General features: G+C 44.4%; 1 protein-coding gene across 4 annotated transcripts in view; it reads left to right on the top strand.

Annotated features, from left to right (window-relative positions):
- LOC137334583 (SLIT-ROBO Rho GTPase-activating protein 1) overlaps nucleotides 1–15,350 on the top strand; it is a 200,841-nt gene that overhangs the window by 105,636 nt on the left and 79,855 nt on the right. For all 4 annotated transcript variants that reach the window (XM_067999367.1, XM_067999366.1, XM_067999365.1 and 1 more), the window contains exon 4: nucleotides 6,541–6,603. In XM_067999367.1, the coding sequence (XP_067855468.1) occupies nucleotides 6,541–6,603 (63 nt within the window). The remainder of the gene's footprint in view (nucleotides 1–6,540; nucleotides 6,604–15,350) is intronic.

Here is a 15,350-nt window from a genome sequence, read left to right as displayed (position 1 = left end):
ACTGCATGTAATACTCCCAAGTGTGGTCTATCCAAATCTCAGGGTTTTCTTACTAAAGTTTCTTTATAAATCTGAAAAAGAGAAGGGCCTTACAAATGGGAAGAACGTTGATGAGCCAATGTAATGTAGTAAAGAGTTGCGGACTCACTCTGACAGAAAGCTTGCTATCCCTGGTCCGAGTTCGACTGAGGTGAGGCACAGTTGAGTACCTCATCTCAGTTGAGCCACCCTGAAATGGCGGAGAGCTGAGATCAATAATGTCCACATATAGAATGCAAAAACTGGAGAATAGTTCAGCTCTGGTCAGTCTTTTCCATATCCTGGCAGCTGACTGGGGTATTATTGGAAGAATAGTAAGTGGCCTTGGGGAGAAACCTAAAAGGGAGGAAGGAGAAATTGTTGGGGGGGTGCGGCGTGGGGGAACAAATGGAGAGAGTTGAAGTGTTGTTTTGTTCCATGCCGTATTTATGGTAACTGGTCAATTGATGGTGAGAAGAGTTATATCGAAACTACAGAACCGAAACAGGCCATTTGGCCCAATTGTTCTGTGCTGCACACGAGCCTCCTCCTTCTCAACTTCATCTAACCCTATCAGGATATCCTTCTGTTCCTTTCTCCCTCGTGTGCTTATCTAGCTTCCCCTTAACTGCATCTGTGGTATTTGCCTCAACTACCCCCTTGTGGTAGTGCATTCCACATTCTTACCACTGTCTGGGTAAAGAGGTTTCTCCTCAACTCCCCATTGGATTTATTAGCGACTATTTTATATTTACGACCTCTCGTTTTGGACACCCCCACAAGTGGAAACATTTTCTCCACGTCTACCCTATCAAACCCGATCAATGTCTTAAAGACCGTAAGGGTTATACTGATTTACTGTAGAACAACCTGAAGCAATTGTTAAAAATCCATATAAAGTAGTGGTGCTATGGACGATGCCTGTGGAATATCTGTTTTAAAATGATTATTGGGATAAGACTTCCCCGGCAGTTTTAGTAGTAGAATCCTAACCACAGAGGCTGTAAATTAGAGCCCTAAACCTAACTCAGCATTCAAACATGCACGCCTTCATTGGGAATGATTATCCAATTCTCATGTTGGGTAGACACACTTGCTGTGGATGCAAGAAAGAATTAAACAAGGCCATTCAGTCTTTTGTTTCCACTGTCCAAATGCACTTTGTTATATTATGTTGTCTTCAGTGCAGTACTGAGGGAGTGCTGTGCTGTCAGAGATGCCGTCTTTTGGATGAGACATTAAACCGAGGCCCCGTCTGCCTGTTCAGGTGGACGTAAAAGATACCACGTCATTATTTGAAGAAGAGATGGGGAGTTCTCCCTGGTGCCTTGGCAAATATTTATCCCTCAACCAAATTCACTAAAACAGATTAACTGGTCATTTATCTCATTGCTGTTTGAGGACCTTGCTGTGTACAAATTGGCTGCTGCGATTGCATAGATAACTGTGACCACACTTCAACAAAAATAATTCATTGGGTGTGAAGCTGTTTATGATGTCTTGAGAACATGCTAATTAAATGCAAGTTCTTCCTTGCTTTCCTGGGCCATTTTCCAGGTTTTATAATCTCTTAAGGAAAAGTTCTGCAAAATATGCTTAATTAGTTCAAACCCCCTTGAATGCTATCAGCCTTTATTCCCATTACCTGGCTACATAACTTGGTGTCATCTCCAAACAGTCTAGCATTATTAGCAGAAGTATGCTCCTACATATCAATTGTGAATAATGTGAACATCAAGGTTCATGCAGAACTCCCCTGGTTACTTTGTCCCAGATAGAGCCTTTGCCATTAATCATAACCGTCTGCTGCAAAACGAGCTCTCAGCCTAACCAGCTAATTAGCTTTTAATTCTGTGAGCTCTCATTTTTAAAATTCACACAATCACAAGGCAAACTGGCCTATAATTCCTGGGAAGAAGGAAAATTCAGCCAGGTACGTGGGCCCTGTTGGTCAGTCAGAGAATGCCATTGATTCCGACCATATATCCTCTCCTTCACAAAGAACACCTACTTCCACCTCCATAAAATCGCCCGTCTCCGCCCCGGCCTCAATTCATCTGCAGCTGAAACCCTCATCCATGCCTTTGTTACCTCCAGACTTGACTATTCCAATGCTCTCCTGGCCGGCCTCCCATCTTCCACCCTCCATAAACTTGAGCTTATCCTAAACGCTGCTGCCCGTCTCCTAACTCGCACTAAGTCCCGTTCAACCATCATCCCTGTGCTCGCTGACCTACATTGGCTCCTGGTCTGGGAACACCTCGATTTTAATATTTTCATTCTTGTTTCAAATCCCTCCATGGCCTCTCCCCTCCCTATCTCTGTAACCTTCCCCTGCCCTACAACCCTCCGAGATCTCTGTGCTGCTCCAATTCTAGCCTCTTGCACATCCCCGATTTTAATAGCTCCACCATTGGCGGCCATGCCTTCAGCTGCCTCGGGCCCTAAGCTCTGGAGTTCCCTCCTTAAACCTCTCTACCTCTCTCTCCTCTAAAGGCGCTGTGTAAATGCACGTTGTTGTCGATAGTGACCACGACAAAGTCTGCAGCCCCATTTGCACTCGTATCCTAACCGCAGCTAAAGAGAGTTCACAAGTGATAACAACAACTTGCATTTAAAATAGCACTTTTAACATTGTAAAACGTCCCAAGGGGCTTCACAGGAACATTAGCAAACAAAATTTGACACCGAGCCACAAAGGAGATATTAAGAAAGATGTCCAAAAGCTTGTTCAAAGAGGTAGGTTTTAAGGAGTGTCTTAAAGGAGGAGAGAGAGGTTTAGGGGGGGGGGGGGGGGAGGAGAGTCCCAAAGCTTAGGGCCTAGGCAGCTGAAGCCATGGCTGCCAATGGTGTGGGGGATAAGTGTGGGGAAACTTAATGGAGGATTCAAAAATACCTTTTGTAAAAGCTGCGTTGACGTAAGCCGTTAGAAAAGTGACCCCATTACAGCGTCTGGATACCTATTTCAAGAAAGACAGAATGGGAAATCATAAACCCTGATGGAGAACTGAGCAATAATCTGTTGGCAGAACTAGGCCATTCAGGCAGCAGATTGCTCTGCTATTTTCACACCCTACTTAAGTGGTGGCACCTCTTCCGTTTCTGAAAAGCAGGATGTGAAGAGCCTGCCGAAGAGTCAAAGAACACGCCTGCCGAATTGTTCTGACAAAGTCTGCTTGTAAAACAGCTGAAACTGGCAGAATGTGCACCAGTCAAATAAAGAGGGGAAAGACAGGTTGCCATGTTTTGGACCTTCTGATGTAGGATCACTTCACCTGAAACACCATAACCTGTTTCTTCTCTTTACAAATGCCAACTGACCTGCTGTGCATTGCCAGCATTTTCTGTTTTTGTTTGAGTACAAGGTGACTTTTATACTCCAATATTCAATCCCATTCCTGTGTTCCTATGTACTTTAAACAAATGTTGGTAAATCTTTGTAGTCTTTAAGATTTTGAAGGGGGTTGATAGGATAGACGTGGAGAAGATGTTTCTACTCGTGGGGGAGACCAGAACTACAAGTCATAAATATAAGATGGTCACTAATAAAGAATTCAGGAGAAACTTCTTTACCCAGAGAGTGGTTAGAATGTGGAACTCGCTACCACAAGGAGTAGTTGAGGCGAATAGCATCGATGCATTTAAGGGGAAGCTAGATAAACACATAAGGGAGCAAGGAATAGAAGGATATGCTGATGGGGTTAGATGAAGAGGGGTGGGAGGAGGCTCGTGTGGAGCCTAAACACTGGCATGGACCAGTTGTAATGTAATCAAGGTGAAGGATGTGAATGCTGGGAACAGAACGTATATCTATTCTGAACAACCAATGTATGTATCAGGTACTTCCAGGCTAGATACAGAGTAAAGATACCTCATGCCCACCTTGTACCTTAAACTCCAACTTTCGAAGAGCACCAAACTGCAATGCTGTGAACATTTTTCTTTTCATACGTCAGTTACCCTTCAGACCTCTGAGTGAGAGAAGAATTTGTGTCGGGCAGTATCTGCAACTGGGAACTAGGTTGAGACTGTCCAAACTTATTTCACAAAGGAACCTTACAGCCAGTAGATTTAGACTTCCCATCAGTCTGGGCTGGACATGTGCCTGGAGGTGAAAGGAATGTCTGCTAACCTAGTGGACCAGTAAGTCCCTTAACAAAATAATCCACATACAGTCAACACTTGATACTATATTGTTTGGTGCCTTTATATTGTTGTGTAAGGAAATATTTTCTTAATCCCCCCCCCATCTTGGTATAATATGTGAAAGGAAGAAGATTGTTCAGATCAGGTATTGCTTAAGGTGACCATTCCATTCAATTCCATAAAGGTGTAAGTAAGTTTTTAGTCTGCAATTTAACCCATTGCACATCCAAGTCAGGTCCAATAATTTAATACTTTACTAGATTTTAACCAAACATTACAAGTAGTTCCCTTCATCAGACATTGGGTTATTTTCAAATATGGCACAGTCTGTGCATCTATTTAAAGTCTGTAAGGAGCAAAATCATCTCAAAATATTTTTTCTCACTGTTCTCTGTTGTAAGCTGCTCTAGCTTTATCTCCTCATGGTGATGTGAGTGGGCCCCATGGCGCTGCCTGTTTCCTTGGGGGCCGAGCTCTTGCCTCTAGTCGTCTTGTGCAGTATGTGTTCCCAGGGATTTTGGTTTGGGTGATCCCCAACTGTTGCCGTGCCTTCAGCTGCCTGGGCCCTAAGCTCTGGAATTCCCTCCCTAAACCTCTCTACCTCTCCTTTTAAGACGCTCATTAAAACCTACCTCTTTGACCAAGCTTTTGGTCACCTGTCCTAATATCTCCTTATGTGGCTCGGTATCAAATTTTGTTTGATTACGCTCCTGTGAAGCGCCTTGGGATGTTTTATTAGGTTAAAGGTGCTATATAAATGCAAGTTGTTGTATTAATACTTTCTGGTATCAGGATAAATCTTTAAACAGTAGTGAAATGTATTCTAAGCAAGACACCTAAAAATCATAACTGTATCTTCTCTCACAGAATCTCCCAGTTTGCCAGGTATAAAATAAAGTTTTAACTTATCTATGCACCATGTGCTTGGGGTAGTTTTCCAAGGGCGCACCAGCAGTAAGGAACCTTGCTTGTCCTCAGCACATAGTGAAAAATCATAGAACCATAGAAGTTTACAGCAAAGAAGGAGGCCAGTCAGCCCATCATATCTGTGTCAGCAATTCAAAACGAATCCCACTGCCCTGTCCTCTCCCCATTGTCCTGGATCTTCCTCTACTTCAGATACTTATTTATCTTTCCCTAAAAAGATAGAGGGGAATGGCAGTGAGCATGCGACTTTCCATTGCCGGAATATCCTTGGGAATTTACTCCTTTAATAGAAAGATTTGCATTTATACGGCGCCTTTCATGGCGTCCCAAAGCGCTTTATAGCCAATGAAGTACTTGTGTAGTCACTGTTGTAATGTACGAAACGCGGCAGCCAGTTTGTGCACAGCAAGATCCCACGAGCAGCAATATGATAACGACCAGATAATCTGTTTCAGTGATGTTGGTTGAGGGATAAATATTGGCCAGGGCACCGGGGAGAACTCCCCTGCTCTTCTTCGAAATAGTGCCATGGGATCTTTCACTATCCAATTGTGCCGCTTATTTTAAACACCATGCTCCTTTATTACACAATGCTGCTTGTATTTCTACTTGTATTCCCTTATCAATTCTGACTGCCTTTTTGAATTGCTTACACAATCGCCTCTATGAACATTGTGCAACTATGGGGAAGTGGGATGAGAGCAGACCGGTCCAATGTGGAGTGAGCAGTGACACGGTGCACGAATGGCTTCCTTCTTTGCTGTAATATCTATTCTTCCATAATCCTGTAAACATCTCCTGCGGGTGGAAGTTTTGCGAGTATACCTGCTTTTTTTTTGTATTCGTTCTCGGGATGTGGGCATCGCTGGCAAGGTCGGCATTTATTGCCCATCTCTAGTTGCCCCTTGAGGAGGCAGTGGTGGGCCGCCTTCTTGAACCGCTGCAGTTCCTTTGGTGAGGATACATCTTTATGTAAATGATGCCCTTTAATAAGCAAATAAATTTCTAATTGAATAGAATGCTTCCAATTGGTTAGAGTAAAGGACATTTTTTATATGCTTGAGTTGTCAGTGTCCCTTAGCTTTAGTAATTGCAAACTATTGGAAATACAGTATTTTCATCGAAATAGTAAGAGTATTGACAAATTATCTTTTTTCAGCAGTGTTGAGTGTATAGTAATGATTTATATTGGCCTGATAAATTTGAATCATTTTGTAGTGTGTTTGTGTCAATGAAACCCATTCTAATATACGATTACATCATATTTTCTGATTTTAGCTCCTTTCTATGTTAAAACGTTTTTTATTGAAGTGTTTTACATTTATTTGGTCTTCATTTGCATTGGTGGACTAGCAGATGTTAACGTTCAGATTTAGATTTTTTTTTAACCTGAAGTGATCTCTCCATATTCAGCAATCTGAGTGAAAAATGTGTTTTTCTTCATTGCAGAGCAAAGAGATCGGGTTCCAGCTGCACGAGGATTTAATGAAGGTCCTCAATGAGCTGTACACGGTAAGGAGAATGCTGGTAACCCAGCTGCCTCGAAAATCTAGTAGTCGAACATTTAATTGCCCTTCAGTGAGTCTTCCATTCTCGCTGTGCTAGATGGATCGGCCACAAGGTTAGTGAAGGGGACATACCGACACGTGACTTTGCCCACTTGAACTGCACTTCACGTTGATGGCCATTAGTGGTTGGTTCTAAAGCAGCTTATAATTCAGACAGGCAAAAGACCTTGGTCAGGAAAAGACACATGGGAACAATTGACCTGCAAATAGAAGAAAGTGGGAAGTAAAAACCATTATAGCATTAGCAGTAGTGTACTTTATTGAAGTGCTAATTTGCGTTGCTAGTTGACCAGTGTACTACTTCCACTCATTCATATATTTAGGACAACCAGTGCAATCATTGACTCGTGCAACCAATGACCTAATCCACCGGCTTTTAACCCTTTCGTGGAGCGATGCCCAGTGATGACGTCTAACGTGCACCTCTCCTGTGGAGTGTTGCTAGGCTTCCAGTCGGCGCGCAGTACACTCAATCGCACATCATTAAATAAACTGCAGGCCCACTCACTGCAGCTACAATGTAGGTACTGCTTTGAAGGCGAGCTCTACACTAAGGATGCCAAGGCCTCAGAGGGTGCAGAGGAGATTTGCTAGAATGGTACCAGAGATAACCTCAGTTACGTGGAGAGAGTAGAGAATCTGGGGTCACTCTCCTTAGAGCGGAAAAGGTTAAGGGGAGATTTGATGGAGTTGTTCAAAATCATGAAGGGTTTTGAAATTGTTTCCAGCGGCAGAAGGGTCGGTAACCAGAGGACATGGATCTTAGGTCATTGGTAAAAGAGCCAGAGGCGACATGAAGAAATCATTTTTTAATGCAGCAGGTTGTTACGATCTGGAATGCACGGCCTGAAAGGACGGTGGAAACAGATTCAATAATAATTTCAAAAGGGAATTGGATAAATACTTGAAGTGGAAATTTTGCAGGGCAATGGGGAAAGAGCAGAGAAATGGGACTAATTGGACGGCTCTTTCAAAGGGCCGGCACAGGCACGAAGGGCCAAATGGCCTCCTTCTGTGCTGCATGATTCTACCACAAAATCACCATGCTTAGTGCAAATCCGGAGTGAGAGCCCAACCATTCTGGAGTGAAGCAGTGTGAGATTCCCTCCTCCAAAGAGCTCCATTGTGCTTTGTTCCGAAGTCAGGCTAAGCCCTCGCTCCAGACTCGCACTGCAGTTTTAACATAAAACCAGCACTTCTGTCTAATTTAAGTGCAGCCACAAAGTAATTCATTGCATGTGAAGTGAGTTGCCTTATTTCTGAGATGCAAGAAGGTAATGTATAAATCCAAGTTGTCTTTTGACTGTTGCTAGGAGGTTACATTGATTTATCATGCTTCAGCATTCTGATTATGTTGATTACATATTTTACAAGTGCTATTGAATTAATGTTCAGTACTTGAGATCGATTTCCAACCTTCCAATCTTTGCTTTTACCATTAATCCACCCCTGACTCACAGCTAAGTTTTGCTGATACTTATTGCAGCATTTCAATTTTAAATGGAAGTCTGTCTAATCGACTTGTATATAAAAACTAGGCTTGACAAGTATATTTTATTAAAATATTATTCTGCTTTGGTTCAACACATATGCCTTTGCAAACAAACTGTGTGAGGTTTGGCGGGAAAGTATTTTGTAATTAACCTAATTTGCAGGTGCAATTTGCAAAGAATCGGTGTGTTATCTAATAGAATATTCAAGCCTTGTTTTTGAAAAACCTTTGTTTTGATGCATTGGGAAAAGAATATTATTTGGTTTGCCTAATTTACTTGGTGTTAATCTTATTAGCATAATTCATATCTTTCAGAGAGTGGACTAAGGAGAATTAATGGTTTTTGAATTATTAATGCAAATATGATATGGGTGATCTATTTCTTCTTCCACAAGGGCACTGGTTTCTCTAACCGTGATGTTTATTAAATACTCGTAGATTTTTCCTGACCTCTTCAAATTCCTTATAGAATCATAGAATGATATAGCAGAGAAGGAGGCCGTTCGGCCCATCGTGTCTGTACCGACCATTTGAAAGAGATATCCAATTGGTCCCACTCCCCTGCTCTTTCCCCACAGCCCTACAGATTTGTCCTTTTCAAGTATTTGTTCAATTCCCTTTTTAAAGTTTACTTTTGAATCTGCTTCCACCACCCTTCAAGGCAGTGCAGTCCAGATGATTATAACTTATGGTGGGTTTGGACAGTGTCATTTGGTAACTGAGCCTTAACAGCTGAGACCTGTCCTCAGCTGCTACAACCCTCCGAGAACTCTGCGTTCCTCCAATTCTGGCCGCTTGTGCATCCCCAATTTCCTTCGCCCCCACCGTTGGCGGCCGTGCCTTCAGCTGTCTAGGCCCGGAGCTCTGGAATTCCCTCCCTAAACCCCTCTGCCCCTCTACCTCTCTCTCCTCCTTTAAGACGCTCCTTAAAACCTACCTCTTTGACCAAGCTGTGGCTCGGTGTCAAATTGTGTCTGATAACGCTCCTGTGAAGCGCCTTGGGACATCTTACTGCGTCAAAGGCGCTATATAAATGCAAGTAGTTGTTGTTGTTGTTGCTATCCACACAAGCAAACTTTCTCCAGTGTTTACCAGATATTAATCAGAAGTGAGAACCCTGGCCAAGTTTTGGTCACGTCCTACTGCAGGGTCACTGAAGCAACTGTATCCTCACTGCAACCATAGTTGGAGACCAAACCTATGACCTTCCTAGTCTGCATTGCTCAGTGTCTCACTATATACTCTGTTTACATAGAATCACAAGCACAGAAATAGGCCATTCGGCCCAACTTGTCTTTGCCAGCGTTTATGCTCTGCACAAGCCTCCTCTCACTCTACTTCATCTCACCCTATCAGCATATCCTTCTATTCCTTTCTCCCTCATGTGTTTATCCAGCTTCCCCTTAAATGCATCTATGCCTTTCGCCTCAACTACTTCTTGTGGTAGCGAGTTCCACATTCTAACCACTCTCTGGGTCAATAAGTTTCTCCTGAATTCCCTATTGGATTTATTATTGACTCTCTTATATTTATGGCTCCTAGTTTTGGACTTCCCCCACAAGTAGAAACATCTTCTCTACACCTACCCTATCAAACCCCTTCATAATTTTCTCCACTTAGCTGCAGAGGCTGTGCTGGTAGGTTCTTTAAACATCAATCTGTTTGATTATAATGTAACACACCGCGACATTAGTTCAGGAATGATGGACCTGAATGCTGCTGAAACAATTGGGAGGAATTAGGGACTATGTAAAATAAGTTTATGTAATGAATACATCTGAAGGAAAGGAGTTGGCTCGACTGTGGCCTAGATTTTCTGCTGGAGTCGGCCTGCCTTTTTGGGATGGTAATTGGGCAGGCGATAGCGGGTAATGATGCCATCCCATTTTCCACTGCCGTTCCCAATGGCTGGAAGAAGCACTTGCCTCGTGCAGACAGAGAAGTGATTTAAATATTCTTTTGGGGGCGGGGGATGTCCTGCACACCATTTCATGCCATTGCGAAGGACAGGCCATCAGATGTGAAATGGGCATCCAGCGTTGCTAGGCAGTGGTAAAAGAACACAAGGCTAAATATAGAGAGGGTCACGGAAAGGACACTGTAATGTAGTGTATTTCTGCCATTTCATGTGGGTTTTTTTTCTCCTGCTGGCATTCGGGTCCTCTTGAACCATTTGTGCCATTGCTGTAATTTCGCCACCACCGCCCCCACCCCCCCCCCCCCCCCCAAAATCCCATCACAGGTTTCCCAATAGGAATTCCCCCAATCTGAGGGGTTTGGAAGAAGTGGATAAGAACGAACAAAGGGATGCCAAGCAGGTCAGGCTGGACAAGAGGGTGCTGTGTGCCCACCCAATGGTAACTATAATCTACGGACCCCTTCATCATTTTCTCCACTTAGCTGCAGAGGTGACCATACCTCATCTTGGTAGACAATTCATGCCACCTGAAGAAAACAACTTCCGAATCTTGTCGAGAGCGATGTCTGTACAGTCGACAAATTCCGTGCAACCACAGTTTCAAATGAAAATCCAGACGGTGTGCATGTTAAGTGCTTCTTACCATGTGCTTCCCCTTGGTGCCAGTGTGTGATGTGTGGTGTCTTCAACCCTAGCCTCAAGTGTCTCCTATTTGCTACCTGAGTGATTGAGGTGTGTGAGCTGGCTGCTCCATTCCAGTAGGAACCTCTTGGGACCGAGGTGACCTTCTCTCATGCATCTCTTGAGCTCCTGCAGGAGCGACCTGGCCCTTTATCCTTTGGGCCACTTGCACAGGCATTGGAGGAGATGGGTGGGAGGGTCCACATGTCCTACCATCCTGAGAAGCACCACTGTGCATGTCCATTCCTGCCTTGCTGCAGGGCTTAAGAGGGTTAAATTATGAGGACAGGTTGCATAAACTTAGCTTGCATTCCCTTGAGTATAGGAGATTGAGGGGTGATCTGATCGTAGTGTTTAAAATGTTAAACAGATTCAGTAGGATAGATACGGAGACACTATTTCTTCTGGTGGGGGGATCAAGAACAAGGGGACATAATTAAAAATTAGAGCCAGGCCATTCAGAAGAGAAGTCGGGAAGCACGTTTTCACACAAAGGATAGTCAAAATTTGGAATTCCCTACCCCCAAAAGGCAGTGGACGCTGGGGGACAATTGGAACTTTCAAGACTGAGATTGATAGACTTTTGTCAGGTAAGGGTATCAAGGGAAATGAAGCAAGGGCCGGAAGATGGAGTTGAGGTACAGATCAACCATGATCTAATTGAATGGCGGAGCAGGCCCGAGGGGCTGAATGGCCTACTCTTGTTACTAATGTTCTTCTATTCTGTCTCAGCACTGCCTCTACGTGGCCACTGATCTGCCAGAAAGCCTACCCGATAGTATCAATGAGATCAGTGAAATTCTGTGCAAAGCAGCCCAGGCCTTTTGAGACCAGAAGAGATGGCCCTCTTCAATCTGGCACACTGGGCCTGCACAGCAGCTGAACATTCCAAGACACAAAGCATAGACTACCTGTAGTGGGGGCCTCGCTGCAGATGTCTCTGGAGCTGGCGTGAGCGCTTCACGGTGAACTGCTGTGCGTGGTCCTGCACATTCAAGTAGTGGAATCCTCCACGCGACCAGCCATCTCCAGCACATTGTGCGACGCAGCAGCCAGTGCCTGCATGTATATTCGATACCCTGCAAACATCCTTCTTTCACAAGCAGGGCCCGCAAGATCTGGATCCCCGAGCTATTCAGTCAATGGGCAACACGTCCTGACACTCTGGTCAGCAAATTCTTCCTCCCAGTGTGTCGCCTGCAACTGCTCTTCACTCGAGTTCTTGTGCGTCACCTAGTGCACTCCCCTCTGGCACACTCTCCACTACTCTACTCTGGGCGTCTTTGGGCTGGGGTTTTGGAGGAAGGGGTGATGGCGCTGCACAGCATGCGCCAACAGAACTGGTGCTTCTGCTTCCTCATGTATATTTAGAAGAGGAAAAGACATGACTGAGGAGTGAACTTCAGCTGTCACCTTCTTCAGTAGAAGCAAGAACATGAGGTAGTTTACTGAACGGTAATGCAACCCCTATTGTAAGCGGCAGACATGCTTAGAAGGTGCATTCTTGGAAGGTGTGGCTGGCCCTCTTACCTTGACTGACCTGGTGAGGTCATTAAGCTTCTTGTGCACTGTATTACCATATTACCCCCGATTGCCCTGCTAATCTCCTTTCACTGCCTGCCTGCTGCGCTCCTTGGAGTTCTGCACCACTCTGTGCCACACAGATTCTCCCTCCTCTGCCTGACTTGCACCACTTCCACAGCTGCATGGGAGGACCTGAGGGGGCCCCTGCAAACCAGGCAGACCATATTATTTTTTTGTCCTGCGCTGAAAGACATTTTTAAAATTCTGTGTGCCCTGCCCCCTTTTAGCTGCAGCAATCCTTGAAATCCTGCAGCAGCATGACTAATTCCTGCCCCTCCCCTAGTTGGGTGAACTCTGAATCAGTGGCATTTCTGACTTGTGGAGCTTTACTGATCCCAGAAACGATGGCAGGGATCAATCCCACTTTTCTCTGCTCCGGCTCGTGATTACAATCCGAGTGGGGAAAAATGTAAGCTAGCGCGTCTTGGTTCCAACATTCTCTTTAAGACGATAAAATATGCTTTAATATCTCTCCGTCTGAAAATTTCTTCGAAGCCTGAACTGTTTGGAAATTGTGGACCCTTTAGTACATAAGCTCAGCTTAATATATCTAACGGGAACTTAAAAAAGAGGAAACAAAATCTGATTCTAGAAATTTCCATGTCGTGACTAATAACAGTTCAAGAGCGAACGAGAAGATCCACAAAGATTTTGCAGCCTCTGCACCAAAGCAGGGATTACTGGTGACTCCAGGCACACTAATAATTTATCGTGTGGTGACAAGCAGTGTTGGCTTTAGTATTCTTAGCTGCCTGTATTCTGCAGCATATCTGCAGTAGTACAGAGTGTATAATCCCTACAATCCCTCAGGGGTGGCGGGGGAGCGAGAAAATGTAATCAAAGTAAATTAATGAGACATTAATTCCTGAGCCTTGCATTTTGAAAACTTGGGAACTGGGATGCACCTTTTGGTTCTCGCTTTTCCTGAAAGATTCTGAGCTGCGTATTCATTTTGTCCGTTTTTTTCGCCGGCTGTCGAAACCTCAGATGGTGTATCGCTGCATGCCATGTTTAAAACACAAGTCTAAATGGTGTGTGAGGGGGAATAGTGGGGCCCATTTAAAATCATCTGATGTATCAAAGTATCGACAAAGTCTATGTGGTTTTAAAACTTTCGTCCTTGTTTTCAAATCCCTCCGTGGCCTCGCCCTTCCCTATCTGTGTAACCTCCTCCAGCCCTACAACCCTCCGCGTTCTATGCGCTCCTCCAATTCTTGCCTCTTGCGCATCCCCGGTTTTAATCGCTCCACCAATGGTGGCCGTGCCTTCAGCTGCCTAGGCCCTAAGCTCTGAAATTCCCTCCCTAAACCTCTCCACCTTAAAGATGCTCCTTAAAACCTACCTCTTTGACCAAGCTTTTGGTCACCTCATAGAATCGTAGAAAGGTTACAGCACGGAAGGAGGCCATTCGGCCCATCGAGTCCGCACCGGCTCTATGCAAGAGCAATCCAGCTAGTCCCACTCCCCCGCCCTTTCCCTGTAGCCCAGCAAATTTTTTCCTTTCAAGTACTTATCCAGTTCCTTTTTGAAGGCCATGATTGAATCTGCCTCCACCACCCCCTCGGGCAGTGCATTCCAGATCCTAACCACTCGCTGTTTTTTTTTTTTAAAAAATTTCTTCATGTGACCTTTGGCAAAAAAAACAATCACCTTAAATCTATGTCCTCTGGTTCTTGAGCCTTCCGCCAATGGGAACAGTTTCTCTCTATCTACTCTGTCTAGACCCTTCACGATTTTGAATACCTCTATCAAATCTTCTCGCAACTGTCTCTGTTCCCAGGAGAACAACCCCAGCTTCTCCAGTCTATCCACGTAACTGAAGTCCCTCATCCCTGGAACCATTCTAGTAAATCTCTTCTGCACCCTCTCTGAGGCCTTCACATTCTTTCCTAAAGTGCGGTGCCCAGAACTGGACACACTACTCCAATTGTGGCCCAACCTGTCCTAATATAGCCTTATGTGGCTCGACAGTACTGCTGTGAAGGGCTTTGGGACGTTTTACTACATTAAAGGCGCTATGTAAATGCACGTCGTTGTTGTAAATGTGTTTGCATAGATTAAATCATGAGATTAATCCTGGGAGTGGGGAAATCTGAATGTTAAAATGGAAATCTACACAGGAATTTTTTTTATTCCTGCATTTTGACCCAGCGACGATGAAGGAACGGCAATATATGTCCCAATTTGGGATGATGTGTGACTTGGAGGGGAACTTGGAGGTGAGGGTGTTCCATGCACCTGCTGCCCTTGTTCTTCTAAGTGGTGGAGGTCACGGGTTTGGGAGGTGCTTCTGAAGAAGTCTTGGCGCCTTGTCCTGGATGGTGTTGAGCTTCTTGAGTGTTGTTGGAGCTGCACCCATCCAGGTGAGTGGAGAGTATTCCATCACACTCCTGACTTGTGCTTTGTAGATGGTGGAGAGGCTTTGGGGAGTCAGGAGATGAACCACTCGCCGCAGAATAGCCAGCTTCTGACCTGCTGTAGTACTGCTTGGCTGGTCCAGTAGAGTTTCTGGTCAATAGTGTCAATTAACCCAATCAGGGTGAAAATGTTTTTGAGTCTCGGCCGCCCATAGTTTACATGGTCAAATCTGAATTGGTTGTGTCAGTTAGAATTTACAATGCATTTGAGATCAGTGGGCAAAGGAATAGAACCATGTTACAGATACCAAGATAGTTTAGTGAGTTATCAGAACAATAGCAGGGGTGAAAGATCAGAAATCATGCATCTCTTCCCTCTCTTCTATTAATATTAGAGGAGTCCTTTCCTAATTTTGTGTTTTTGGAGGGCCCAACAATAGTGTACCTCGGGAATCCAGGCGTGTGTTGCACAGGTTTTTGGACCATTTAAATTAATGGTTGGAAAATCATGAGCCCGAATTTCCAATAAAAGAAAGAACTTGCATTTATCTAGCGCCTTTCACAACCTCAGGACAACCCAAACCGCTTTACAGCTAATGTAGTACTTTTGCGCACAGCAAGGTCCCACAAACAGCAATGTAATAATGATCAGATGGTCT

The sequence above is a fragment of the Heptranchias perlo genome, chromosome 18, assembly GCF_035084215.1.
Source record: "Heptranchias perlo isolate sHepPer1 chromosome 18, sHepPer1.hap1, whole genome shotgun sequence".
NCBI lineage: Eukaryota > Metazoa > Chordata > Chondrichthyes > Hexanchiformes > Hexanchidae > Heptranchias > Heptranchias perlo.
Note: the sequence above shows the minus strand (reverse complement) of the source record. Positions and strands in the feature narration are given on the sequence as shown.